We start from the raw sequence: 27,808 nt of genomic DNA on the forward strand, positions 1-27,808 counted from the left end.
CCCCCGGGCAATGGCGGAAACCCCAATGGCATCGGGACCCAACGGTCGCTCCCCGGCCCCGGGACCGAAGCAGCCCGAGGAGGCGGCTGCTCTGTGTGTCGGAACGGTGAGAGCGGGGGCCGGGGCTGGGGCAGCTTATCAACCGAGTATATATTTGTAAGTATAAAGATGATCAAAATAGATATTAAAAAATATTGAAGAAAAAGGGGCTGCTTGGTTTTTATTTAGTTAGAGGCAGGGCTTTTAGATAAATAGGAAAAATACAAATAAATAAAATATTGAAAGAATGAATATATAAAGAAAAATATATACAAATCTATATATCTATAAATATATAGAGAAAAAAATATATATATATATGTAGGCGTAAAAATAAGTAATAGAAATATATACATATATGTTGATTTATAATCTATAATATGATTTCTGTACGTATAGATGGCAATATGATATCTTTTAGGATATGTTATGTGTTTTGTATATCAAGAAGGTATATAAATATGATAAAAAATATATATTAAAATATTTTTAAATACCGTTTAAGATAAAGGGACTGTTTGGTTTTTATTAGGTTAGCTTCGGGGCTTTTAAATAAATACAAAAAAATAAAAACATAGAAATGTATATTAAGTATATAAAGATATAGACGTATGTGCAACCAGAAAAGTAAAGAAATAGAAGTAATGCCAATATATACAAACAGATTTATATTTAATAGATATGTTATATATATTGATTTTATATATGTATTATATACATAATGAATATATATCATTAAAATGTATGGAATATATTTAATATATAATAACATACGTATACACGTTAAAATAATATATTTTGATACTTTATATATTGCTTGTCATATATAAATGAATATAGTATATAAATTTAAACATGTGTGGTGGAAATAGATGTTAATTTGTATTTTTTTTTTATTTTCATTGTTTTGGTATGTTTCTGGGAGGCAATCCTCCCCTTGCAGCTGCTGACAGCACGGAAAAGCTGTGTGCTTCGTGGTGTCTATTGCCCAGCTGGCAACGATTCCCTTGTGTTTGGTGCATTAAGTCACACCCAGCTGTGTGGGATGGCAGGTGAGCACATTGCCCGACCCTTTTAGCTTTTCTGGCTCAGGCACAACTTCCTTTCCTTTTGGATATGGAAAACAGGGAAGAGAGGGTAGTGTGACATTAGCACTAATTTCTAGCAGATTTTTAACTGCCCCTGATGCTCGTTCATCTTTGCAGTGTGGGTTTTCATGCTGACAAATCCTCTGCTTTGCCTTCTGCTCACAGTCAGCTGGGCCCTTTATTGAACAGATTTATCTGCTACAAGGCTACGCAGAAGGATGGAAAGGAGGAACACAGGGGGGAAAAAAAATAGATTCAAGGCATAGAGAAGGTAGCTGGTTTATTTGTATGACATGTAGCTTTTTTAGGATGTTTTGTTCTTTATATGGCGTTAATTTCAAAGAGAAGCCTGTGAACTTTGTGTTCCCCTTTTGGGGCTGGTTCTGGGGTAAGGGGGAAACACGAGGCCTAAGCACCTCTGGCTTATCTGTCCAAGGATCTGCCTCAGTTGTGGCTCCCATCCTTCTGAAGGACTCTTCAGCGCAGTGAGTTACCTTCTATAACTATTCATTGTTGTATTGTTGTTGTGAGACCTCATTGCTGGGTGAGAGGACCAGGGGAAATGAAAGGCTGTATGCCACTGTTACTTCATCACTGAATTCTTGCACTCTGTTAAAATCAAAACAAAAGGGATTTACACTGTCAGAAACACTTAACTGTAAGTTAAGGTAAAGGTCACAGTGCTAAAACCTAAGAGCAGATAGGGTTGAGCTCCTTTGTCTTCCCTCTCCGGCAGCTTTTGTGACTCCTGCCTCCAAGGTATCATCAGCTATCCCCTGGATCTTGCAGTGGAAGAGATGCTGAACCACCAGCTGTTCCATATTCTACACCATGTGTCTTTTTACCATGCTCCTCTGAGAAGCATCTCTCCCGTCTCTGTTTCTTTGCAGACCAGAAGGGATAAACTGGGATTCCTTTGTTCTTTTGCCTGTTAATAAAAAGGCCGCTTGTGGCTGTGTGCAGTGGCAACTGCATCACAGAATCTTAGAGGTGATTATTCACAGGTTAAGGAAATAATTCCTTTTTTTTGTCACTGCTGCACTGAATTTCATAGGCGTGTCTGTGGCTTGATGCCTAAGATATTTAAAGCAGGTTTTATTCTTACAGGGGTTTTGCACACTAAAGTGTCTGCCCAGGTTTTGTTTCCAAAAGTGAGGTATAGTGCTGGGTGTTTAATTTGGTATGTTACTTGTTCTGTTGTGTAAATAACTGCAGCTCCCTCCCTGTGCCTGTGTATTGCAGGGGCAGGCGAGCGCTGGTTATAAAGGTGGCGATAATTAGGAAGAAGCTGTTTAAGCTTGGATAAATGTTTAGAGATCATTGCTTAGGGTACTGCATAGATGTACTAGAAGGAACTGCACCCTGGAAGTGCTGTGTGTCTGAAACCGACTGCACCTGCTCAGTTTTAGCTCCTCTTTCTGACTCTGACTCTGCTCCTATTCCGACAGACCCGTCCGAGCCTGGCGTTCGCTACAGGCCTCCGCGTGGTGGGAGATGAGTCTAGGAGGAAATACCTTCAATCCACAGACGAGGCAGAAAGGACTCAGTACAAGGAGGACTGGACTCAGATGAAGGTAAAGTCCTTAACAGTCTATTTCTTCCCCATAACAAGTACTTCATTAGTGCATTCCTGGCCGTGTGCTGCAGGGCACGTTGGAAGTTACACGTGAGCGACGCTTCCGCTCGCGTCGAGGCGCACGCACGCGTTCCTCGTGCACCTTCTCCCTGCCTGACACGAGCTAACAGAGTCTGCCGAGGTGTGCCTGACCGGTTGTGAGGGCCAGATCTTTGTTGCCCTCATTTCAGTGAAGGAAACTGGAATTCCTTCTTGTATTCAGCACCACGTGTGGGTGTAAAGTTGAGCTGCCACGTGCCAGTTGAGAGCTGATTTGGTCAAGGAGAGGAATTCTTGCCTAGGAAGATTTGGCACTCCAGTTTCTCTTGCATGGCAGAGGCCACCCGAGATCGAAATGTTGCTACAAGTGTCCCGAGCTATTTCCAGTACGTACTTAAAAATGTCTGTCTGCAACTGGAGCGATTCTGTGCCTTATCCAGAGATGGTGCATTCTGGCTTTTCAGCGTGCACAGTGACGCTCCCGAGTTTTAAAGTGTCGATCTTTCTCTCGTAGGTTAAGATGGGCACAGCTCTAGGTGGCCCATAGCTTGGGGTTCATCTCAGAAGGAGGGACTTCATTTGGTCACAGAGAAGACGTGCCTTCCCTGCAAGGAGCAGCAAAGATAATGCACAGCCTCTCGGAGAGGCTTAAACTTGAGTAAATTTTTGTAGCCACTGATGCTGTTGAGGAAGGTACGTGGATTGCAGTCACCTGAGGATTGGTAACTTTTGACAGTGAGTGCAGCACTTGCCACTGGCTCCCCTCCCTGGCTGCCGTGCTGTGGGTTTTGGCAGCTGCATTGTAAAATTTGTTGGTAGATTTTGGAGTCGCTTCCCCTGTAAGCGTTCAGCCAGGGTTCCCTTTAACAAACACACTGTGTGGCAGCAGCGCGTTGCTCTTCATAAAATAGAGATAAATTTCTGTGCTTCCTTTTTTAAGCAACTGAACTGCTCAAGAAACTGCTGCCTGAGATGGTGAGGTTTGAAGCCTCTCTGGAGGAGCTGGAACTCTCTAAGGACGGGGGCTCGTGATTCACCCGTAGATTTGCGCACATGCAATGTAGCAAACCTGACTTTGATTTCAGCCAAAGCTTAATGTCACTGTCAGAAAACTGAGTATGATTTTTGGCCCATAGTTGTTTACGAATGGTGTAAGCCATTATATAATCAAGTATATCATTGAGATGTGTCTAGTAGATGTATTACGGTTATAGTGTGTGTGTGTGTGTGTGTGTGTGTGTGTGTGTGATGATTTCATTATCATACCATTTCACTGAACAGTCAAGTTCATTGGAGTGAAATCTGATTACTTGCATTTTAAAAACTTGCCCACCCCAACCCTTTTTGATTTTTTTTTCACAGGTATTTTATAGGCATATTTCAACATTTTCCTTCCTAATCCACGAGTAAAGGGAGATGTTGGGATTTGATCCAAAAGATCTTACAACCGATTTTGTGGTGAAACAGAGAAAAACCGTGAGCAGCCAACTCACTGGAAACCTGTATGTTAAACGCAGAGAAGCACAAAGTGTTTGATGCTGTTAGAGTTCAAAATAACAAGGAAAAATGGTGGGGAATTTACCTGCCTTGGAACAAAGTATGACCCCATCCCATACTCTCAGCTCCCGCTCCCCTTCCAGCGTGGCTGTGACCCGGGCTGGCCGTACCGCTCGGTGTCTCTGGACCTCACAGCATTTCTACGTGGCTGCTGCACCCGGGTCCCCAGCACGTCCTGCTCTGGCCGCCTTCCCCGAGCGGTCCCACGTGCACCAAGCGGGTGCTACAGACCACAGGGGCCTCTTGGCTGCAGAGCTGGGTGATGGGAGACAACAAAGCAATGCCCAGGATGCAGCTGTTCAAGCCAGCCTCGCCTCACGGAGCATTTCTTTCTCACCTGTCCATGGTTCTCTCTCTGTGTGTGTCTGTGCTCCTTTTTAAACTGCAGGGCTGGGAGGCCTGGCCATTCCACCGGGAGTGCTCACCCTGGGAGCACCAGTGTCTACCTTGGGAGGAAGCAAGCTGCCACCAGAATAAAAGCAGGGTGGAGCTGCTCCCACTCCAAGGCAAGAGCCTGCAAGGCCCATCCTTTGGGGACTCGTCTTTTGTGTGAAGGCACATTGTCTAGCAGAGGAAGAGGTTGGTACCTGGTGGAGCAGGGCCAAGATTCCATTTTCCCCAGGCAGCTCCCTCCTCTGCCTGCTGTAGCGCTGGCCAGGGCTGGGAGAGGAGGGGGAGTGTGTTCAGCACTGCTGCTGGAACGGAGTGGCCCTCTCAGGAGGATCCCGGTTGCTTCAGGACCTTGCTTTTGCACTGGTTTGTGTCCACAAAGGAAAGGCATGCAGAAGGCAGCACCATCACCCCAGCCCTGTAGTCTGGACCTAGAAAGGCTTCCAATAAAGCCAGGTGCTGCTGTCCAGGGCAGTTGGAGTTGTTCTGTGCCTTCTTTGGGGGGGAAGAGCAAAGGCTGAGGGGGACGGGGTGGAGACTGGGGGGCTCCCGTGTCTCTTGGGGCACGCCGAGGTCCCCGCCAGAGGGAGGGACACGCTGCGCTGGAGGAGCAAGGTGAGCGGGGAATGGGGAGGGCTTGTGCTGGGTACCCTTGCCCAGAGGGGACCCCGAGCTGCCAGGAAATTCCCTGGGAGGGCTGGGTGCAGAATCCAAAAACCTGTGGAGTTGTTCTGGTTTTTACGGTAGGTATTGGCAAGGGACAGGAATTGACCTCTCCAAATCCCCTTGGAAAGGAACCCCCTCTCTGTGCACTCCGTCGTTAGGGTTTTGTTATGTCAGGAACGGCTTAGGGTTAAGAAAGTGGGTTTTGTCTTTCCACCTCTTACTTCCCTGTAAAATGGGAGTGTATAAAACACATGTGTGCATCCCTGAGGTATTAAAATGCACCGAGAGAAATTTCTGGGCCTAAGGTCCATAGAGACGAGCGCGTCCTGCGCTCGGCGTTGAGTAGGGATTTATATTTTTGTCATTCTGACCTGTTAGCTGAAAGAATTGGGAGAGTTTCCAAGAGAAAGAAATGCAAATTTCAAAAAGCAGAATGTTAGAAAGAGAAATATATAAATGTATACATGTAAAAAAAAATATAGGGAAGCTAGGTAGATCTATATATAGAGAGAGAGAGCCATAAAAAAGAAAGAAATACAAGTAATCCAAGTCTAGACAAGTAGATTAATATTCAGTATGAAAACTATATGGATAGATGCTAATATAATATATTTTAATATCAGTTCTGTATGATATCTCTGTGTATAGATAAAGAAGATCAATATGATAGACATAAATATTACAAAAATTTAAATGTAGGGTCCTTTTGTAATTTATTTGGATAGAGGCATGGCATATAAATGAATAATACAGAAATGAAAATATACACATCTATAAGAAAGAAATAAATATAGGGAGATAGATAGATAGATAGATAGATAGATAGAGAAAGAGAGAGAAAGATAGAGAGATATAGCCATAGAAAAGAAATAAACACAAATTTTCTATATCTAGACAAGGTGGTTAATATTCAATATGAAAAATATACGGATAGATGGTAATGTATTTTAATATCTGTTGTGCATTATATCTCTGTGTGTATAAATAAAGAAAATCAATATAGAAATAGATATTATAAATAGGTATAGGGAGATATATATATATAGAGAGAGAGAGCGCCATAAAAAAGAAGTAAATGCAGATAATCTAAATCTAGAAAAGTCGATTAATATTCAGTATGAAAACTATATGGATAGATGCTAATATATTTTAATATCAGTTACGTCTGATATCTATGTGTATAGATAAAGAAGATCAATACGATAGAAATAAATATTACAAATATTTAAATGTAGGGTCCTTTTGTTATTTTTTTGGATAGATGCATGGCATATAAATGAATAATATAGAAATGAAAATATACACATCTATAATAAAGAAATGTATATAGGGTGATAGATCGGGAGATAGATAGATAGGGAGATAGATAGATAGATAGATAGATAGATAGATAGGGAGATAGATAGATAGATAGATAGATAGATAGATAGATAGATAGATAGATAGATAGATAGAGCCATAAAAGAAGAAATAAATACCAGTAATCCAAATCTGGACAAGTAAATTAATGATCAGTATGAAAACTATATAGATAGGTGGTAATGTACTTTAATATCTGTTATGCATTATATCTGTGTGTATAAATATAGAAGATCAATATTATAGAAAAATATATTAATTTTTTTATACAAGGGGCTTTTCTTTTTTTATTTAATTAAAGGCATGGCATTTAAATGAATAATATAGAAATGAAAATATACACATCTATAAGAAAGAAATATATGTAGTGAGATAGATAGATAGATAGATAGATAGATAGATATAGATAGATAGATAGATAGATAGATAGATAGATAGATAGATAGAGCCATAAATGAAGAAATAAATACCAGTAATCCAAATCTGGACAAGTAAATTAATGATCAGTATGAAAACTATAGGGATAGATGGTAATGTACTTTAATATCTGTTATGCATTGTATCTGTGTGTACAAATATAGAAGATCAATATTATAGAAATAGATATTAAAAACAGTTAAAACAAGGGTTTAATTGTTTTTTATTTGGTTAGAGGCTTAGAGGAAGGGCTTTTAAATGATTAATATAGAAATGAAATATACACATCTATAATAAATAAATAAATATAGGGAGATATATCTATGTATAAATTGAAATAAAAACCAAAAAACCCCCAAGTAATCTAAAACTAGACAAGTAGATTAATATTCAATATGAAAAATATATGGATAGACGTTCATATATTTTTATATTGATTATGCATTATATCTATGTGTAAAAATATAGATTAATATGATAGAAATAAATATTAATTACATTTAAATTGATGAGTTCGGTGGGAGAAATGCAGCACTCAATATGAATGATCAGCAAGTCTCGTTTATTGATAACTCTAACACCACTTATATAGCATCAATAATTAGGCTCATACATAGTGCAAAAAGCAAGCTCATTATTGGATACTTCATTTAAGGTCAACTCCACCTAATTCTACATTCCTGTGATCGCTCATCTATGCTGAATTCACATTCTTCTGATCACAGCGTCCTGCTCTCAGTTAACAGCTATCACCAAGGCCTTCCTGACTTTGCAACATCTCACACCAACTGTACTCTATTGTCTAATTCTTTCCCAGCTAACTGCTGCATGGGAATATGACCTTTGCTCTCTAGCCATTCCTCTATAATTCCCCTGTTTTCTTTTTGTACTAACAAAACTGTAGAAGTAGCCTTTTTTACCATGTTTTGCAAGCATTGCAGTATGCAAGGAATAAACAATAACACAATCACAATGATCAATATAACAACAATTGCCATTTGTGCCAAATTTTTTAACCAACCTGTGAGACCTAGGGATTGAAACCATTCCTCTAAAGGATTTGTTTCTATGGTTAATTTTTTCATATTGCTCTGTAGTTGTTGAAGACGAGCATAAATAGACATTGAATGATCAGAAAGATTCATGCAACACATCCCATCAAAATCCTCACAGCCATGGCCTTGTGCTAATAGCAAAAAATCAATAGCAGCTCTATTCTGCAATACAGCATGCCTAACACTGTTCATATCCGAAAGCAAATCAGACAAAACCTTTGATGTAATATTAAACTGTTTTCCTGTTTATTTAAACTTTAATATCTGTTATGCATTGTATCTGTTCGTACAAATATAGAAAATCAGTATAATAGAAATAGATATTAAAAACAGTTAAAACAAGGGTTTAATTGTTTTTTATTTGGTTAGAGGCTTAGAGGAAGGGCTTTTAAATGATTAATATAGAAATGAAAATATACACATCTATAATAAATAAATAAATATAGGGAGATATATCTATGTATAAATTGAAATAAAAACCAAAAAACCCCCAAGTAATCTAAAACTAGACAAGTAGATTAATATTCAATATGAAAAATATATGGATAGACGTTCATATATTTTTATATTGATTATGCATTATATCTATGTGTAAAAATATAGATTAATATGATAGAAATAAATATTAATTACATTTAAATGAAGGGGTATTTTGTTTTTTATTTGGTTAGAGGCAGGGCTTGCTAAGTTTCGATGGGGGGTGGGTTTTGGGGCGTTCCTCGGAGAAGAGTTTTTGGAAGGGGGTTGCACACGTGGTTTCTTGCCTCGCTTCTCTGCACGTGAGCTGTGCGGCAGTGCTGCCGCCGTGTGGGCACAGAGCGGTACTGCAGCTGTGCGCCGAGGCGGGCGGGGCCGGGCCGAGCGGGGGCCGAGCAGGGCCGAGCCGATCCGAAGCGGAGGGGGCCGAACCGAGCCGCGGCAGGCCGGAAAAAGCCGAGCCGAAGTGGGACGGAAAGAGCCGAACCGAAGTGGGCCGGAAAGAGCCGAACCGAGCCGAGCCGAGCTGCGTCGGGCTCCCCCCCCACCTCCGGAGCCGGCCGGGAGGACCCCGGCAGAGGCGTTGACTGGTTAATATTCAATATGAAAAATATACGGATAGATGGTAATGTATTTTAATATCTGTTGTGCATTATATCTCTGTGTGTATAAATAAAGAAAATCAATATTATAGAAATAGATATTATAAATCTTTCAATCAAGGGAATTACTGGTTTTTATTTGGTTACAGGCATGGCCTTTAAATGAATAATATAGAAATGAAAATATACACATCTATAATAAAGAAAGAGATATAGGGAGATATATATATATAGAGATAGAGCCATAAAAAAGAAGTAAATACAGATAATCTAAATCTAGAAAAGTCGATTAATATTCAGTATGAAAACTATAAGGATAGATGCTAATATAATATATTTTAATATCTGTTATGTATGATATCTATGTGTATAGATAAAGAAGATCAACATGATAGAAATAAATATTACAAATATTTAAATGTAGGGGCTTTTTGTTTTTTATTTATATAGAGGCATGGCATTTAAATGAATAATATAGAAATGAAAATATACACATCTATAATAAAGAAATGTATATAGGGTGATAGATATGGAGATATATAGATAGGGAGATAGATAGATAGATAGATAGATAGATAGATAGATAGATAGATAGATAGATAGATAGAGCCATAAAAGAAGAATTAAATACCAGTAATCCAAATCTGGACAAGTAAATTAATGATCAGTATGAAAACTATATAGATAGATTGTAATGTACATTAATATCTGTTATGCATTGTATCTGTGTGTTTAAATATAGAAGATCAATATTTTAGAAAAATATATTAATTTTTTTAAACAAGGGGCTTTTCTTTTTTTATTTAATTAAAGGCATGGCATTTAAATGAATAATATAGAAATGAAAATATACACATCTATAAGAAAGAAATATATGTAGTGAGAGAGATAGATAGATAGATAGATAGATAGATAGATAGATAGATAGATAGAGAAAGAGAGAGAGAGAGAGATAAAGAGATACAGCCATAGAAAAGAAATAAACACAAATTATCTATATCTAGACAAGCTGGTTAATATTCAATATGAAAAATATACGGATAGATGGTAATGTATTTTAATATCTGTTGTGCATTATATCTCTGTGTGTATAAATAAAGAAAATCAATATTATAGAAATAGATATTATAAATCTTTCAATCAAGGGAATTACTGGTTTTTATTTGGTTGCAGGCATGGCCTTTAAATGAATAATATAGAAATGAAAATATACACATCTATAATAAAGAAAGAGATATAGGGAGATATATATATATAGAGAGAGAGAGAGAGCCATAAAAAAAAGTAAATACAGATAATCTAAATCTAGAAAAGTCGATTAATATTCAGTATGAAAACTATATGGATAGATGCTAATATAATATATTTTAATATCAATTATGTATGATATCTATGTGTATAGATAAAGAAGATCAATGTGATAGAAATAAATATTACAAATATTTAAATGTAGGGGCTTTTTGTTTTTTATTTGTATAGAGGCATGGCATTTAAATGAATAATATAGAAATCAAAAGATACACATCTATAATAAAGAAATGTATATAGGGTGATAGATATGGAGATATATAGATAGGGAGATATATAGATAGATAGGTAGGTAGGTAGATAGATAGATAGATAGATAGATAGAGAGAGAGAGAGAGAGAGAGAGAGAGCCATAAAAGAAGAAATAAATACCAGTAATCCAAATCTGGACAAGTAAATTAATGATCAGTATGAAAATTATATAGATAGATGGTAATGTACTTTAATATCTGTTATGCATTGTATCTGTGTGTATAAATATAGAAGATCAATATTTTAGAAAAATATATTAATTTTTTTAAACAAGGGGCTTTTCTTTTTTTATTTTTTTAAAGGCATGGCATTTAAATGAATAATATAGAAATGAAAATATACACATCTATAAGAAAGAAATATATGTAGTGAGAGAGAGAGAGAGAGAGATAGATAGATAGATAGATAGATAGATAGATAGATAGATAGAGAGAAAGAGAGAGAGAAAGAGAGAGAGAGAGAGATAAAGAGATACAGCCATAAAAAAGAAATAAACACCAATTATCTATATCTAGACAAGCTGGTTAATATTCAATATGAAAAATATACGGATAGATGGTAATGTATTTTAATATCTGTTGTGCATTATATCTCTGTGTGTATAAATAAAGAAAATCAATATTATAGAAATAGGTATTTTAAATCTTTCAATCAAGGGAATTACTGGTTTTTATTTGGTTACAGGCATGGCATTTAAGTGAATAATATAGAAATGAAAATATACACATCTATAATAAAGAAATAGATATAGGGAGATATAGAGACAGGGAGAGAGAGAGCCATAAAAAATAAATAAGTACAGATAATCTAAATCTAGAAAAATCGATTAATATTCAGTATGAAAACTCTATGGATAGATGCTAATATAATATATTTTAATATTAGTTATGTCTGATTTCTATGTGTATAGCTAAAGAAGATCAATATGATAGAAATAAATATTACAAATATTTAAATGTAGGGTCCTTTTGTTATTTTTTTGGATAGATGCATGGCATATAAATGAATAATATAGAAATGAAAATATACACATCTATAATAAAGAAATGTATATTAGGTGATAGATCGGGAGATAGATAGATAGGGAGATAGATAGATAGGGAGATAGATAGATCGGGAGATAGATAGATAGATAGATAGATAGATAGATAGATAGATAGATAGATAGATAGAGGGAGAGAGATAGATATAGCCATAAAAAAGAAATAAACACAAATTATCTATATCTAGACAAGGTGGTTAATATTCAATATGAAAAATATACGGATAGATGGTAATGTATTTTAATATCTGTTGTGCATTATATCTCTGTGTGTATAAATAAAGAAAATCAATATTATAGAAAGAGATATTATAAATCATTCAGTCAAGGGAATTACTGGTTTTTATTTGGTTACAGGCATGGCATTTAAATGAATAATATAGAAATGAAAATATACACATCTATTATAGGGAGATATATATATATATATATAGAAAGAGAGCCATAAAAAAGAAATAAATACAGAAAATATACACATCTATAATAAAGAAATAGGTATAGGGAGATATATATATAGAGAGAGAGCCATAAAAAATAAATAAGTACAGATAATCTAAATCTAGAAAATTCGATTAATATTCAGTATGAAAACTATATGGATAGATGCTAATATAATATATTTTAATATTTGTTATGTCTGATATCTCTGTGTATAGATAAAGAAGATCAATATGATAGAAATAAATATTACAAAAATTTAAATGTAGGGGGTTTTTGTTTTTTATTTGGATAGAGGCATGGAATTTAAATGAATAATATAGAAATGAAAATATACACATCTATAATAAAGAAATGAATATAGGGAGATAGATAGATAGATAGATAGATAGATAGATAGATAGATAGATAGAGCCATAAATAGAAATAAGTACCAGTAATCCAAATCTGGACAGGTAAATTAATAATCAGTATGAAAACTATACAGATAGATGGTAATGTACTGTAATATCTGTTATGCATTATATCTGTGTGTACAAATATAGAAGGTCAATATAATAGAAATAGATATTAAAAACATCTAAAACAAGGGTTTAATTCTTTTTTGATTTGGTTAGATGCTTAGAGGCAGGGCTTTTAAATGATTAATATAGAATTGAAAATATACACGTCTATAATAAAGAAATAAATATAGGGAGATAGATAGGGAGATAGATAGATAGATAGATAGATAGATAGATAGAGAAAGAGAGAGAGAGATATATAGCCATAAAAAAGCAATAAACACAAATTATCTATATCTAGACAAGGTGGTTAATATTCAATATGAAAAATATACGGATTGATGGTAATGTATTTTAATATCTGTTGTGCATTATATCTCTGTGTGTATAAATAAAGAAAATCAATATTATAGAAAGAGATATTATAAATCATTCAGTCAAGGGAATTACTGGTTTTTATTTGGTTACAGGCATGGCATTTAAATGAATAATATAGAAATGAAAATATACACATCCATAATAAAGAAATAGATATAGGGAGATAAAGAGAGAGAGAGACAGAGAGCCATAATAAAGAAATAAGTACAAATAATCTAAATCTAGAAAAATCGATTAATATTCAGTATGAAAACTATATGGATAGATGCTAATATAATATATTTTAATATCAGTTATGTCTGATATCTCTGTGTATAGATAAAGAAGATCAATATGATAGAAATAAATATTACAAATATTTAAATGTAGGGGCTTTTTGTTTTTTATTTGGATAGAGGCATGGCATTTAAATGCATAATATAGAAATGAAAATATTCACATCTATAATAAAGGAATGTATGTAGGGTGATAGATTGGGAGATGTATAGATAGGGAGATAGATAGATAGATAGATAGATAGATAGATAGATAGATAGATAGAGAAAGAGAGAGAGAGATATATAGCCATAAAAAAGCAATAAACACAAATTATCTATATCTAGACAAGGTGGTTAATATTCAATATGAAAAATATACGGATTGATGGTAATGTATTTTAATATCTGTTGTGCATTATATCTCTGTGTGTATAAATAAAGAAAATCAATATTATAGAAAGAGATATTATAAATCATTCAGTCAAGGGAATTACTGGTTTTTATTTGGTTACAGGCATGGCATTTAAATGAATAATATAGAAATGAAAATATACACATCTATAATAAAGAAATAGATATAAGGAGATAGAGAGAGAGAGAGAGCCATAAAAAAGAAATAAGTACAGATAATCTAAATCTAGAAAATTCGATTAATATTCAGTATGAAAACTATATGGATAGATGCTAATATAATATATTTTAATATGAGTTATGTCTGATATCTCTGTGTATAGATAAAGAAGATCAATATGATAGAAATAGATATTATAAATCTTTCAATCAAGGGAATTACTGGTTTTTATTTGGTTACAGGCATGGCATTTAAATGAATAATATAAAAATGAAAATATACACATCTATAATAAAGAAATAGATATAGGGAGATATATATATAGAGAGAGAGAGAGAGAGACATAAAAAAGAAGTAAATACAGATAATCTAAATCTAGAAAAGTCGATTAATATTCAGTATGAAAACTATATGGATAGATGCTAATATAATATATTTTAATATGAGTTATGTTTGATATCTATGTGTATAGATAAAGAAGATCAATATGATAGAAATAAATATTACAAATATTTAAATGTAGGGTCCTTTTGTTATTTTTTTGGATAGATGCATGGCATATAAATGAATAATATAGAAATGAAAATATACACATCTATAATAAAGAAATGTATATAGGGTGATAGATCGGGAGATAGATAGATCGGGAGATAGATAGATAGGGAGATAGATAGATAGATAGATAGATAGATAGATAGATAGATAGATAGATAGATAGACAGAGAGATAGATAGAGAGATAGATAGACAGAGAGATAGATAGATAGAGCCATAAAAGAAGAAATAAATACCAGTAATCCAAATCTGGACAAGTAAATTAATGATCAGTATGAAAACTATATAGATAGATTGTAATGTACATTAATATCTGTTATGCATTGTATCTGTGTGTATAAATATAGAAGATTAATATTATAGAAAAAGATATTAATTTTTTTATACAAGGGGCTTTTCTTTTTTTATTTAATTAAAGGCATGGCATTTAAATGAATAATATACAAATGAAGATATACACATCTATAAGAAAGAAATATATGTAGTGAGAGAGATAGATAGATAGATAGATAGATAGATAGATAGATAGATAGATAGATAGAGCCATAAAAGAAGAAATAAATACCAGTAATCCAAAGCTGGACAAGTAAATTAATGATCAGTATGAAAACTATAGGGATAGATGGTAATGTACTTTAATATCTGTTATGCATTTTATCTGTGTGTACAAATATAAAAGATCAATATTATAGAAATTGATATTGAAAACAGTTAAAACAAGGGTTTAATTGTTTTTTATTTGGTTAGAGGCTTAGAGGCAGGGCTTTTAAATGATTAATATAGAAATGAAAATATACACATCTATAATAAATAAATAAATATAGGGAGATATATCTATGTATAAATTGAAATAAAAACCAAAAAACCCCCAAGTAATCTAAAACTAGACAAGTAGATTAATATTCAATATGAAAAATATATGGATAGACGTTCATATATTTTTATATTGATTATGCATTATATCTATGTGTAAAAATATAGATTAATATTATAGAAATAAATATTAATTACATTTAAATGAAGGGGTATTTTGTTTTTTATTTGGTTAGAGGCAGGGCTTGCTAAGTTTCGATGGGGGGTGGGTTTTGGGGCGTTCCTCGGAGAAGAGTTTTTGGAAGGGGGTTGCACACGTGGTTTCTTGCCTCGCTTCTCTGCACGTGCAGGGGCGCCCCCCCGCCCGCCCCGGGCTGAGCTGTGCGGCAGTGCTGCCGCCGTGTGGGCACAGAGCGGTACTGCAGCTGTGCGCCGAGGCGGGCGGGGCCGGGCCGAGCGGGGGCCGAGCAGGGCCGAGCCGATCCGAAGCGGAGGGGGCCGAACCGAGCCGCAGCAGGCCGGAAAAAGCCGAGCCGAAGTGGGACGGAAAGAGCCGAACCGAAGTGGGCCGGAAAGAGCCGAACCGAGCCGAGCCGAGCTGCGTCGGGCCCCCCCCCCCCACCTCCGGAGCCGGCCGGGAGGACCCCGGCAGAGGCGTTGACTGGTTAATATTCAATATGAAAAATATACGGATAGATGGTAATGTATTTTAATATCTGTTGTGCATTATATCTCTGTGTGTATAAATAAAGAAAATCAATATTATAGAAATAGATATTATAAATCTTTCAATCAAGGGAATTACTGGTTTTTATTTGGTTACAGGCATGGCCTTTAAATGAATAATATAGAAATGAAAATATACACATCTATAATAAAGAAAGAGATATAGGGAGATATATATATAGAGATAGAGCCATAAAAAAGAAGTAAATACAGATAATCTAAATCTAGAAAAGTCGATTAATATTCAGTATGAAAACTATAAGGATAGATGCTAATATAATATATTTTAATATCTGTTATGTATGATATCTATGTGTATAGATAAAGAAGATCAACATGATAGAAATAAATATTACAAATATTTAAATGTAGGGGCTTTTTGTTTTTTATTTATATAGAGGCATGGCATTTAAATGAATAATATAGAAATCAAAAGATACACATCTATAATAAAGAAATGTATATAGGGTGATAGATATGGAGATATATAGATAGGGAGATATATAGATAGATAGGTAGGTAGGTAGATAGATAGATAGATAGATAGATAGATAGAGCCATAAAAGAAGAAATAAATACCAGTAATCCAAATCTGGACAAGTAAATTAATGATCAGTATGAAAACTATATAGATAGATTGTAATGTACATTAATATCTGTTATGCATTGTATCTGTGTGTATAAATATAGAAGATCAATATTTTAGAAAAATATATTAATTTTTTTAAACAAGGGGCTTTTCTTTTTTTATTTAATTAAAGGCATGGCATTTAAATGAATAATATAGAAATGAAAATATACACATCTATAAGAAAGAAATATATGTAGTGAGATAGATAGATAGATAAATAGATAGATAGATAGATAGATAGATAGATAGATAGATAGATAGATAGAAAGAGAGATACAGCCATAAAAAAGAAATAAACACAAATTATCTATATCTAGACAAGCTGGTTAATATTCAATATGAAAAATATACGGATAGATGGTAATGTATTTTAATATCTGTTGTGCATTATATCTCTGTGTGTATAAATAAAGAAAATCAATATTATAGAAAGAGATATTATAAATCCTTCAATCAAGGGAATTACTGGTTTTTATTTGGTAACAGGCATGGCATTTAAGTGAATAATATAGAAATGAAAATATACATATCTATAATAAAGAAATAGATATAGGGAGATATATATATATATAGAGATAGAGCCATAAAAAAAAAGTAAATACAGATAATCTAAATCTAGAAAAGTCGATTAATATTCAGTATGAAAACTATATGGATAGATGCTAATATAATATATTTTAATATCAATTATGTCTGATATCTATGTGTATAGATAAAGAAGATCAATGTGATAGAAATAAATATTACAAATATTTAAATGTAGGGGCTTTTTGTTTTTTATTTGTATAGAGGCATGGCATTTAAATGAATAATATAGAAATCAAAATATACACATCTATAATAAAGAAATGTGTATAGGGTGATAGATATGGAGATATATAGATAGGGAGATATATAGATAGATAGGTAGGTAGATAGATAGATAGATAGATAGGTAGATAGATAGATAGATAGATAGATAGATAGATAGACAGAGAGATAGATAGATAGATAGATAGAGAGAGCGAGCCATAAAAGAAGAAATAAATACCAGTAATACAAATCTGTATTACAAGTAAATTAATGATCAGTATGAAAATTATATAGATAGATTGTAATGTACTTTAATATCTGTTATGCATTGTATCTGTGTGTATAAATATAGAAGATCAATATTTTAGAAAAATATATTAATTTTTTTAAACAAGGCGGTTTTCTTTTTTTATTTAATTAAAGGCATGGCATTTAAATGAATAATATAGAAATGAAAATATACACATCTATAATAAAGAAATAGATATAGGGAGATATAGAGACAGGGAGAGAGAGAGCCATAAAAAATAAATAAGTACAGATAATCTAAATCTAGAAAAGTCGATTAATATTCAGTATGAAAACTATATGGATAGATGCTAATATAATATATTTTAATATTAGTTATGTCTGATTTCTATGTGTATAGATAAAGAAGATCAATATGATAGAAATAAATATTACAAATATTTAAATGTAGGGGCTTTTTGTTTTTTATTTGGATAGAGGCATGGCATTTAAATGAATAATATAGAAATGAAAATATACACATCTATAATAAAGAAATAAATATAGGGAGATAGATAGATAGATAGATAGATAGATAGAGCCATAAAAAAGAAATAAATACCAGTAATCCAAAGCTGGACAAGTTAATTAATGATCAGTATGAAAGCTATACAGATAGATATACAGATAGGTAATGTACTTTAATATCTGTTATGCATTATATCTGTTCGTACAAATATAGAAAATCAGTATAATAGAAATAGATATTAAAAACATTTAAAACAAGGGTTTAATTGTTTTTTGATTTGGTTAGAGGCTTAGAGGCAGGGCTTTTAAATGATTAATATAGAAATGAAAATATACAGGTCTATAATAAAGGAATAAATATAGGGAGATATATCTATATGTAATTTTAAATAAAAACCAAAAAAAACCAAGTAATCTAAAACTAGACAAGTAGATTAATATTCAATTTGAAAAATATATGGATAGACGTTCATATATTTTTATATTGATAATGCATTATATCTATGTGTATAAATATAGCTCAATTTGATAGAAATAAATATTAATTACATTTAAGTGAAGGGGTATTTTGTTTTTTATTTGGTTAGAGGCAGGGCTTGCTAAGTTTCGATGGGGGGTGGGTTTTGGGGCGTTCCTCGGAGAAGAGTTTTTGGAAGAGGGTTGCACACGTGTTTTCTTGCCTCGCTTCTCTGCACGTGCAGGGGCGCCCCCCCGCCCGCCCCGGGCTGAGCTGTGCGGCAGTGCTGCCGCCGTGTGGGCACAGAGCGGTACTGCAGCTGTGCGCCGAGGCGGGCGGGGCCGGGCCGAGCGGGGGCCGAGCAGGGCCGAGCCGATCCGAAGCGGAGGGGGCCGAACCGAGCCGAAGTGGGACGGAAAGAGCCGAGCCGAAGCAGGACGGAAAGAGCCGAGCCGAGCCGAGCAGCGTCGGGCCCCCCCCCACTCCGGAGCCGGCCGGGAGGACCCCGGCAGAGGCGTTCACTCCAATGCCTGCCGCCGCAGGTGCGGCCGCCGCCCAGCTACGGAGCCGCTGCGCCCCGCCGCCATCGTCCTCGCCCCGGGAAAGGCGGCGGACAATCGGGCGGAGTGCTCGGAGTCGGTCGGCGTCGGCAGGTTTTTCGTTCAGGCAAGTAAGTTAGACAGACGCGTTGAGAGCAGCGGGGGCCTTAGTCTTGCCTCAACAAAGATGGCCGCACAGCCGGAAGTGGCTTCAGCCACAACAAAGATGGCGGCGAGGAAGGGCGGAAGTGACGTCACGCCACGCACAAGATGGCTGCCCGATCGAGGCTGCCTTGACCTCCCAAGGATGGCGGCCAAAAAGGCGGGAAAATGGAAGGACCCCGGGCGGTGGGTGCGTGCGATTTACTGCCTGACAAACACCCCGGCGCCGACGCCGCTCCGGCGCAATTTTCCGCGGCTTTTCCGGCCGTGCGGACACGGGCTGTGCGCTCGGCGGCGCCGGGGCCGGGCGCCAGCAGGTCGGGCGCCGACAGGCAGCGGTGAAGACGCCTCTCTCTGCCGGGGTCCTTGCCGCGGCCGCGTTCTGGGGCTTCTGGCACTCGCGACGACCCGTACCTCGCCGCCGCTGCTCTCGCTCCGTTCTCTCCCCCTCGGCCCCCCCCCGTGAAATGGCGGAAACCCCAATGGCATCGGGACCCAACGGTCGCTCCCCGGCCCCGGGACCGAAGCAGCCCGAGGAGGCGGCTGCTCTGTGTGTCGGAACGGTGAGAGCGGGGGCCGGGGCTGGGGCAGCTTATCAACCGAGTATATATTTGTAAGTATAAAGATGATCAAAATAGATATTAAAAAATATTGAAGAAAAAGGGGCTGCTTGGTTTTTATTTAGTTAGAGGCAGGGCTTTTAGATAAATAGGAAAAATACAAATAAATAAAATATTGAAAGAATGAATATATAAAGAAAAATATATACAAATCTATATATCTATAAATATATAGAGAAAAAAATATATATATATATGTAGGCGTAAAAATAAGTAATAGAAATATATACATATATGTTGATTTATAATCTATAATATGATTTCTGTACGTATAGATGGCAATATGATATCTTTTAGGATATGTTATGTGTTTTGTATATCAAGAAGGTATATAAATATGATAAAAAATATATATTAAAATATTTTTAAATACCGTTTAAGATAAAGGGACTGTTTGGTTTTTATTAGGTTAGCTTCGGGGCTTTTAAATAAATACAACAAAAATAAAAACATAGAAATGTATATTAAGTATATAAAGATATAGACGTATGTGCAACCAGAAAAGTAAAGAAATAGAAGTAATGCCAATATATACAAACAGATTTATATTTAATAGATATGTTATATATATTGATTTTATATATGTATTATATACATAATGAATATATATCATTAAAATGTATGGAATATATTTAATATATAATAACATACGTATACACGTTAAAATAATATATTTTGATACTTTATATATTGCTTGTCATATATAAATGAATATAGTATATAAATTTAAACATGTGTGGTGGAAATAGATGTTAATTTGTATTTTTTTTTTATTTTCATTGTTTTGGTATGTTTCTGGGAGGCAATCCTCCCCTTGCAGCTGCTGACAGCACGGAAAAGCTGTGTGCTTCGTGGTGTCTATTGCCCAGCTGGCAACGATTCCCTTGTGTTTGGTGCATTAAGTCACACCCAGCTGTGTGGGATGGCAGGTGAGCACATTGCCCGACCCTTTTAGCTTTTCTGGCTCAGGCACAACTTCCTTTCCTTTTGGATATGGAAAACAGGGAAGAGAGGGTAGTGTGACATTAGCACTAATTTCTAGCAGATTTTTAACTGCCCCTGATGCTCGTTCATCTTTGCAGTGTGGGTTTTCATGCTGACAAATCCTCTGCTTTGCCTTCTGCTCACAGTCAGCTGGGCCCTTTATTGAACAGATTTATCTGCTACAAGGCTACGCAGAAGGATGGAAAGGAGGAACACAGGGGGGAAAAAAAATAGATTCAAGGCATAGAGAAGGTAGCCGGTTTATTTGTATGACATGTAGCTTTTTTAGGATGTTTTGTTCTTTATATGGCGTTAATTTCAAAGAGAAGCCTGTGAACTTTGTGTTCCCCTTTTGGGGCTGGTTCTGGGGTAAGGGGGAAACACGAGGCCTAAGCACCTCTGGCTTATCTGTCCAAGGATCTGCCTCAGTTGTGGCTCCCATCCTTCTGAAGGACTCTTCAGCGCAGTGAGTTACCTTCTATAACTATTCATTGTTGTATTGTTGTTGTGAGACCTCATTGCTGGGTGAGAGGACCAGGGGAAATGAAAGGCTGTATGCCACTGTTACTTCATCACTGAATTCTTGCACTCTGTTAAAATCAAAACAAAAGGGATTTACACTGTCAGAAACATTTAACTGTAAGTTAAGGTAAAGGTCACAGTGCTAAAACCTAAGAGCAGATAGGGTTGAGCTCCTTTGTCTTCCCTCTCCGGCAGCTTTTGTGACTCCTGCCTCCAAGGTATCATCAGCTATCCCCTGGATCTTGCAGTGGAAGAGATGCTGAACCACCAGCTGTTCCATATTCTACACCATGTGTCTTTTTACCATGCTCCTCTGAGAAGCATCTCTCCCGTCTCTGTTTCTTTGCAGACCAGAAGGGATAAACTGGGATTCCTTTGTTCTTTTGCCTGTTAATAAAAAGGCCGCTTGTGGCTGTGTGCAGTGGCAACTGCATCACAGAATCTTAGAGGTGATTATTCACAGGTTAAGGAAATAATTCCTTTTTTTGTCACTGCTGCACTGAATTTCATAGGCGTGTCTGTGGCTTGATGCCTAAGATATTTAAAGCAGGTTTTATTCTTACAGGGGTTTTGCACACTAAAGTGTCTGCCCAGGTTTTGTTTCCAAAAGTGAGGTATAGTGCTGGGTGTTTAATTTGGTATGTTACTTGTTCTGTTGTGTAAATAACTGCAGCTCCCTCCCTGTGCCTGTGTATTGCAGGGGCAGGCGAGCGCTGGTTATAAAGGTGGTGATAATTAGGAAACAAGGCCTCCATTCTTGGTCTCAGGCTGTTTCAAATGGGGAGGGATCAGTGTCCTGACTTCTCTCCCTCAGAGGCAGGGTTCCTAGACGAGGTGACCCAGGACAGCTTCGTGCTGGGCCCGGGCTACGACCGCCCCTACCAGCTGGAGCCCGCGGTGAGGGAGCCCAAGAGCATCCAGCTGTACCAGCACCTCAACCTCAAGAGCTGCATCTGGACCTTCGACGCTTATTACGACATGACCGAGTTAACTGATGTCTGTGGGGGCTCTGTCACCGCTGACTTCCAGGTGAGAGGCCCATCCAGAGCTCTCCAGGTATCCCAGATCTCTCTCAGTTCTCAGGCACAGCTCTGCCGTGTGTGGAGCTGCTGCTCTGCCCTGCACAGGTGGAGCGTGGCTTTCCCCCCACCCTCACCTGGAAGAAAACAGTGCTGTGTGCATTTATTTCATTTATTTTCCATTTCATTCATTTTCCATTTATTTTATTCTCTAAATCTTCAGAGTGCCAGGAAAATACTGGTTTCTTTTAATGTAGGGCCGTACTGGAAATACAAAACGTTCTCAGCTGGGCTCCCTTTTATAAGTTTGACTGTGTTCTCGGCCAATAGAAATGAGCAGAGGCGGCTCAGGCCATGCTCCACAACATGGGATATTTTGGCTCATTCCCTAATTAAGAGACCAGAAGCCAAAAATGTTCCTCTAGAAACGAGTGGCTTTCCCTGTTTGGGGTGTCTCACTGTCCTCTCCTGGCTGCGTTATCCACGTGCAGCCCACTCCATCTCCCCCAGGCTCTCCCATTAAATTGCTTGGACCAGCATCATCTCTCTTAATTCCTGCCAGCCTGGAACTAGTTCCTGAAGTTTCCTTTTATAGCTCCAATTGTTTGCACAAACCCAGAGGAGCCGCCTGGCCGGAGAAACTGCCCAGTGGAGCATGTGGAGCCTGGCCCCAGCCAGGCTGGAACATCTCCCCGAATTCTCCAGGGCCTGCAAAGTACAGCTGCACTCTGCAGATAATAAATGGAGAGCTCTGGGAGGCCTGAGCAAGCAGAATTGCTCATTTTTAATTCACAGCCTTGGAAATCAGGGGGGTTTTGAGGTGAAATTGTGCCCAGAGTTCCTTTGTCCCATGGTCCCAGGGAGCCTTAGCACTGCCCCCGCATTACAACGCCGGTTTGTCTGAGGTACCTGCACGTAAAGAACGTCCAGAGTCACCTCTGACTTCACTGCAAGGCGCATAACCCCCTTTCTGGGGTTTTATTGCCAGGCAAGGGACTCTGCTCAGTCCTTCCTGACAGTCCACGTCCCTCTCTACGTGTCCTACATCTGTGTGACGGCACCGAGGGGCTGGGCTTCCCCGGAGCACCGCAGCGAGATGGAGTTCTCCTTCTTCTACGACACCGTTCTCTGGAGGACAGGTGAGCCTGAGGCGCTCCAAGGGCTATGGAAGAAGTGGTTCCTTCATGTTTTCCCCTTAGCTCCTGCACTGCCCCCAGAGTCCTGAGGGAGCGGGGAACTCGGAATATTGCCTTCCTCTGTGCTTGCGGGGGGCTTAGGCAGCCGGTGGCTGACGGAGGGAGCGTGCAGCTGGCTCACTGGAGGCTGATCCCAGCTGAACCCTGCCTTGTGGAGGTGTCCCAAGCGCTTCTGGGGCTGGCAGAGCCCAGCAGAGGAGAGCGAGGGTGCTGTGTGGGCTTCCAGTGGCGCTTGCTGTCCTTGCAGGGATCCAGACGGACAGCGCGCTCTCGGCCTGCCTGCAGATAATCCCCATCTACATCCGCGAGGACGGCCGGCCGGTCATCGAGTTCAAGACGCAGGCCAAGTTCAGAGGTGAGGGCAGCGATCCTGGCAGGGACACAGAGCAGGGTCACACAGAGCTCTGCTCTGACGGCACAGGCAGCGGAACGAGTCCCCGTCCCCGCCGGGAGCCCCTCTGCCCCTGCGAGGTGGGGCCTCTCCGCGCTCTGCCTCCCGTCACCTCCTTGTCCTCCCCCAGGGCTGTTTGTCATGGAGCACCACAGCCTGCCAGGTGTCAGGTCCTCTTTGGTAACTCCAGAGCACCTGGGAGGCATCGAATTTGCCCTGCAGCTGCTGTGGAGCGCTCAGACTTTTGATTCTCCCTACCAGCTCTGGAGAGCAACCAGCTCCTACAACAGGTGAGGGCTGGGGGTGCAGTCCCCTCCAGCAGCTTCCCCCACAGCACCACGTTCTCCCTGGCACCCCTCCAGCAGCCACGCCAGCAATAGCACGGAATGCTCAGGAGCTTGGTCAGAGCTGGAGCACCGTTGTACTGCGAGAAAAATCAGCTCAGCCTCTTGGAAAGGAATGTTTCCAGCAGTGCGGCCTGTGGATAGACTGATCCCAGAGTCACACTTGTCCCTCGGGGACTGCTGGATGACATTGCTGGGGCAAGGGAGAGGTGCTGCCCTGGGTGAAGGGCTTTGAGCTGTGCTTGGTGGCTGCAGGGTCTTCTGTCTGTTCCCAGGAAGGATTACTCTGGAGGATACACCATCTTCCTGATGCCCTGCACGGTGCAGCTCACGCCGCCGTGGGCAGAGCCTGGAGCCAAGCCCCTGCCCTGCCCTGCCCGGCTCACGCTCCCGAGCGGTAAGAGGGCAGGAGGGCAGGCTCGGCCCCTTTGGGGTGCACACCCGTCCAAACCTCATCTCCCCTTTGTTTCCTTCCTTGTCCCAGTTGCAGGTTTTTGATCCCGATCGCCTTCCGGCAGACAAACCGCCCACTTCCAGTTGTTTACTCCCTGAACACAGAGTTTCAGCTCTGTAACAACGAGAAGGTTTTTCTAATGGACCCCACCAAATCGGAAAGGTCTCTGGCAGAAATGGATTACAAGGGGGCTTTATCCAAGGGTAGGATTTACCTCTCCTCTTCTGCCTGTGCCCAGCATTTCTGCTTTCACAGCTTCCATTCCCTGGAGAGGAAAGGGCAGAACCCACGTGTAGCTTTGCCTCTTCTACAGCAGTAATTGACATCTTACAGCCCTGTGAAAGAACAGCGTGCTCTGGCACCGCGTTTTGTCACTCCCACACACCGAGCCCTTCCCAAACAACCCCAACCCTTCTGAACACGGACACTTGGCTCTGGCAGCGTTTTCCTGCTTGGGAAATTTCACCTGCCCCTCTTTGTCCCGACCTCCCCCCGGGCAGATCCTGTACCGGCGCGTGCTCTGGCCCCCCCGAACAAAACCTCAACGCCGCTTACAAGCTGCAGCTGGAGAAGGTCTACCTGTGCACAGGCAGGGCTGGCCACGTGCCCCTCTTCGACCCCACGGGCACCGTCTACAACCAGGGGCCCCAGTACGGCTGCATCCAGCCCCACAAGTACCTGAAGCACCGATTCCTCCTCCTGGTGAGTGCTCTGCTCCTGCTTCTTCCCGTTTGGGATTTGCTCTGGCAACCGGCAGGCGGTGGCTGCAAAGGGATGAGGAAGGGAGCCCGTGGGGGATGTTTTGTGCTGCTGCTGCTGCTGCTGCTGCCAGCTGTGAACACCAGATCAGTTTTCCCCCACCCTTTGAGTGTGTTCCTCAATCGGTGCCCACGTGTACGTGTGGAGATGGGGCATTCGGACTAGATCCCTGACACAGGTGTTTGGTGGGGCTCTGGCTTCCAGCCTCCCTTGGGAAAGCAGACAGCATCCCTCACCACACTTCTCTGACTTTCCAGCACCGAAACCAGACAGAAGTGACGGGTAAGTATTTCCACGCTGTGCCTTTTGACTCTGCCCACTTTGCTTCCCAGCTGTCCGAGTTCCACTCGGTGAGCAGCATGCCCGGAGTTGATGGATTTACTCTCAAGGTGGATGCTCTCTACCAGGTATGGAGTACCCAGTGCTTTTGGTAGCCCAAAATGGACTCCTCTGTCCAGGACCTCCCGAACACTTGGTGAATTGTAGACTCTGGGCCTTCACACTTCACCTCTGATACAAGAAATGAAGATGAGGATGTTAGTCCCGTAATTTCATTTTTTTTTTCCCCTGAGGCACTCATGAGAAAGCTCTTTAAAAACACTTTATTCGTGTTCCTGAAGGAATTAATGCCATTGCAAAGGCAGGACACCTCGCTGGGTGGTGCGTGCTCCCGAGGAGCTCCCCTTGAACAGCGAGGTGGAGCTGCCCCGGGGCGCCCCGAAGGCGGCGGGCGGCCGCTGCTGCACCGTCAGGAACCTTCATCCACCGAGGGACAGCGGCGGCCTCTGCAAGGGCCAGGGCCAGGGAAGTGAAGCAGGTGCACTTGCAAGTCATACGGGTATTTTTTTAGTCTGGTGAGGAGGGGCAGCTGTCAATTCCCCCTGCTCCCGTCTTAGCGACTGCACCGCCGCCCTTCCTCCGTGCTGCTCCAGCTCTCCCGGGCTTAACTGGGCAGGGTGGCGAAGGCATCTGCCACCCCCGTGAGCCAGCCGAGGAGCAGCCGGGTTCCTCGTTGGCCTCCGGAAGAGAGTAAAGCTAAAATACAAAACCCGCTGTGATCGGGGTGTCCCTTCTTGCGCCGCCCCGCCGGTCTCCCTCATTCCCCTGGGGCGCGGCGGGCCGGAGCCCCACGGAGCTGCTGCGCCGGGGAAGGGAAGGAGGGAGACGCGGGCGCCCAGCTCGGCTCGGGCCCCGCCGCGGCCTCGGGGCCGGCGGAGCGGGGGGCCCGGGCCGGGAGCGCTCCGGGGCTGCGGGACCGGCCGGGCCCAGGCGGGGGCGCCGCGTCCGAACCGGGACCCGCAGCGCTCCCGCAGCCGGCGCCGCCCTCCCGCCGCGATGCCGAGCCCGGGACCGAGCCCGATCCGCCCCACGGGGGAGAGGCGGCACCGCCCGGGACCGCAGGGCGGACACCCGCAGGACCCGAACCCCCGCATCCCGGCTCCGGCTGTGGGCTCCGTCACCCGCTTTCGGTCAGCCCCGTCCCGGCATCGCGGCAGGAGGGGGGAGTCGAGTCCCGGCGAGGGAGTGCCCAGTCCCCCCGGCCTTGTCTCAACCCCAATCCGGCCGTGCTCCGCCGCCCCCGAGACCCGCCACCCGGGGCCGGCCGGGGGAGAGGCGGCACCGCTCCGCCGGCGGACACCGGCAGGACTCTGCCCCGCGGCAGACCCCGTCCCGAGCCGCGGCCCCGCCGCAGCGCGCAGGGCTCGGAGCGGAGCCCGCCGGGAGCAGCCCCCGGGCCGGGGCTCGCCCGGCGCCGAGCGAGAGTCCCGGGCCGGCGGCACGGGGGGCGGGGCCGCATGAGGAGCGGGGCCACGGGGCACAGCCCGAGCGCGCCTGGGAACTGCCGAGGGGTCCCGGGCGGCGCCGCCTCTCCGTCATCGAGGCGGCATCGGCCTCGGGTCCGGGATCGGTTCCGGGTCCGGGATGGCGGCGGCGATTCCCGCCGCGGAGCCCCCGTGTGGGCCCGGGACCCCGCAGGGCGCCCTCTGGCGGACGCGGAGCGCCCGGTGCGAGCGCGCCGCCCCCGGCGGCCCCGGGACAGCGGCACGAGGGGGGCGAGGCCAAGGAGGGGCGGG

At 40.8% G+C, this 27,808-nt stretch overlaps 1 protein-coding gene across 4 annotated transcripts; it reads left to right on the top strand.

The window, feature by feature from the left end:
- Window positions 1–26,781, top strand: LOC111943801 (extracellular matrix organizing protein FRAS1-like). Of its 4 annotated transcripts, none has more exons than XM_086867276.1 (8): window positions 1–156; window positions 20,867–20,993; window positions 22,385–22,599; window positions 23,578–23,728; window positions 24,033–24,140; window positions 24,307–24,466; window positions 24,796–24,917; window positions 25,005–26,781. In XM_086867276.1, exons 2-8 carry the CDS (start codon window positions 20,987–20,989, stop codon window positions 25,016–25,018), a joined length of 777 nt encoding a protein of 258 aa, XP_086723402.1. In that variant the 5' UTR covers window positions 1–156; window positions 20,867–20,986; the 3' UTR covers window positions 25,019–26,781. The 4 variants fall into 4 exon arrangements, with proteins under 4 accessions (XP_086723402.1, XP_086723404.1, XP_086723403.1 ...); XM_086867278.1 differs by lacking the exon at window positions 1–156 and adding an exon at window positions 19,546–20,057; XM_086867277.1 differs by lacking the exon at window positions 1–156 and having other exon boundaries at window positions 20,830–20,993.
- Window positions 26,782–27,808: the final 1,027 nt, after the last annotated feature.

The sequence above is a fragment of the Cyanistes caeruleus genome, chromosome Z, assembly GCF_971803275.1.
Source record: "Cyanistes caeruleus chromosome Z, bCyaCae1.hap1.1, whole genome shotgun sequence".
In the NCBI taxonomy this organism is placed as follows: Eukaryota; Metazoa; Chordata; class Aves; order Passeriformes; family Paridae; genus Cyanistes; species Cyanistes caeruleus.

Excerpts from the sequence above, each read along its gene's own strand:
- LOC111943801 (XM_086867275.1), top strand. The coding sequence starts at position 22,348 with ATGGGGAGGGATCAGTGTCCTGACTTCTCTCCCTCAGAGGCAGGGTTC. Across the intron at positions 22,600-23,577 it reads CTGTCACCGCTGACTTCCAG|GCAAGGGACTCTGCTCAGTC; the intron begins GTGAGAGGCCCA and ends TTTTATTGCCAG. Across the intron at positions 24,141-24,306 it reads GACGCAGGCCAAGTTCAGAG|GGCTGTTTGTCATGGAGCAC; the intron begins GTGAGGGCAGCG and ends GTCCTCCCCCAG.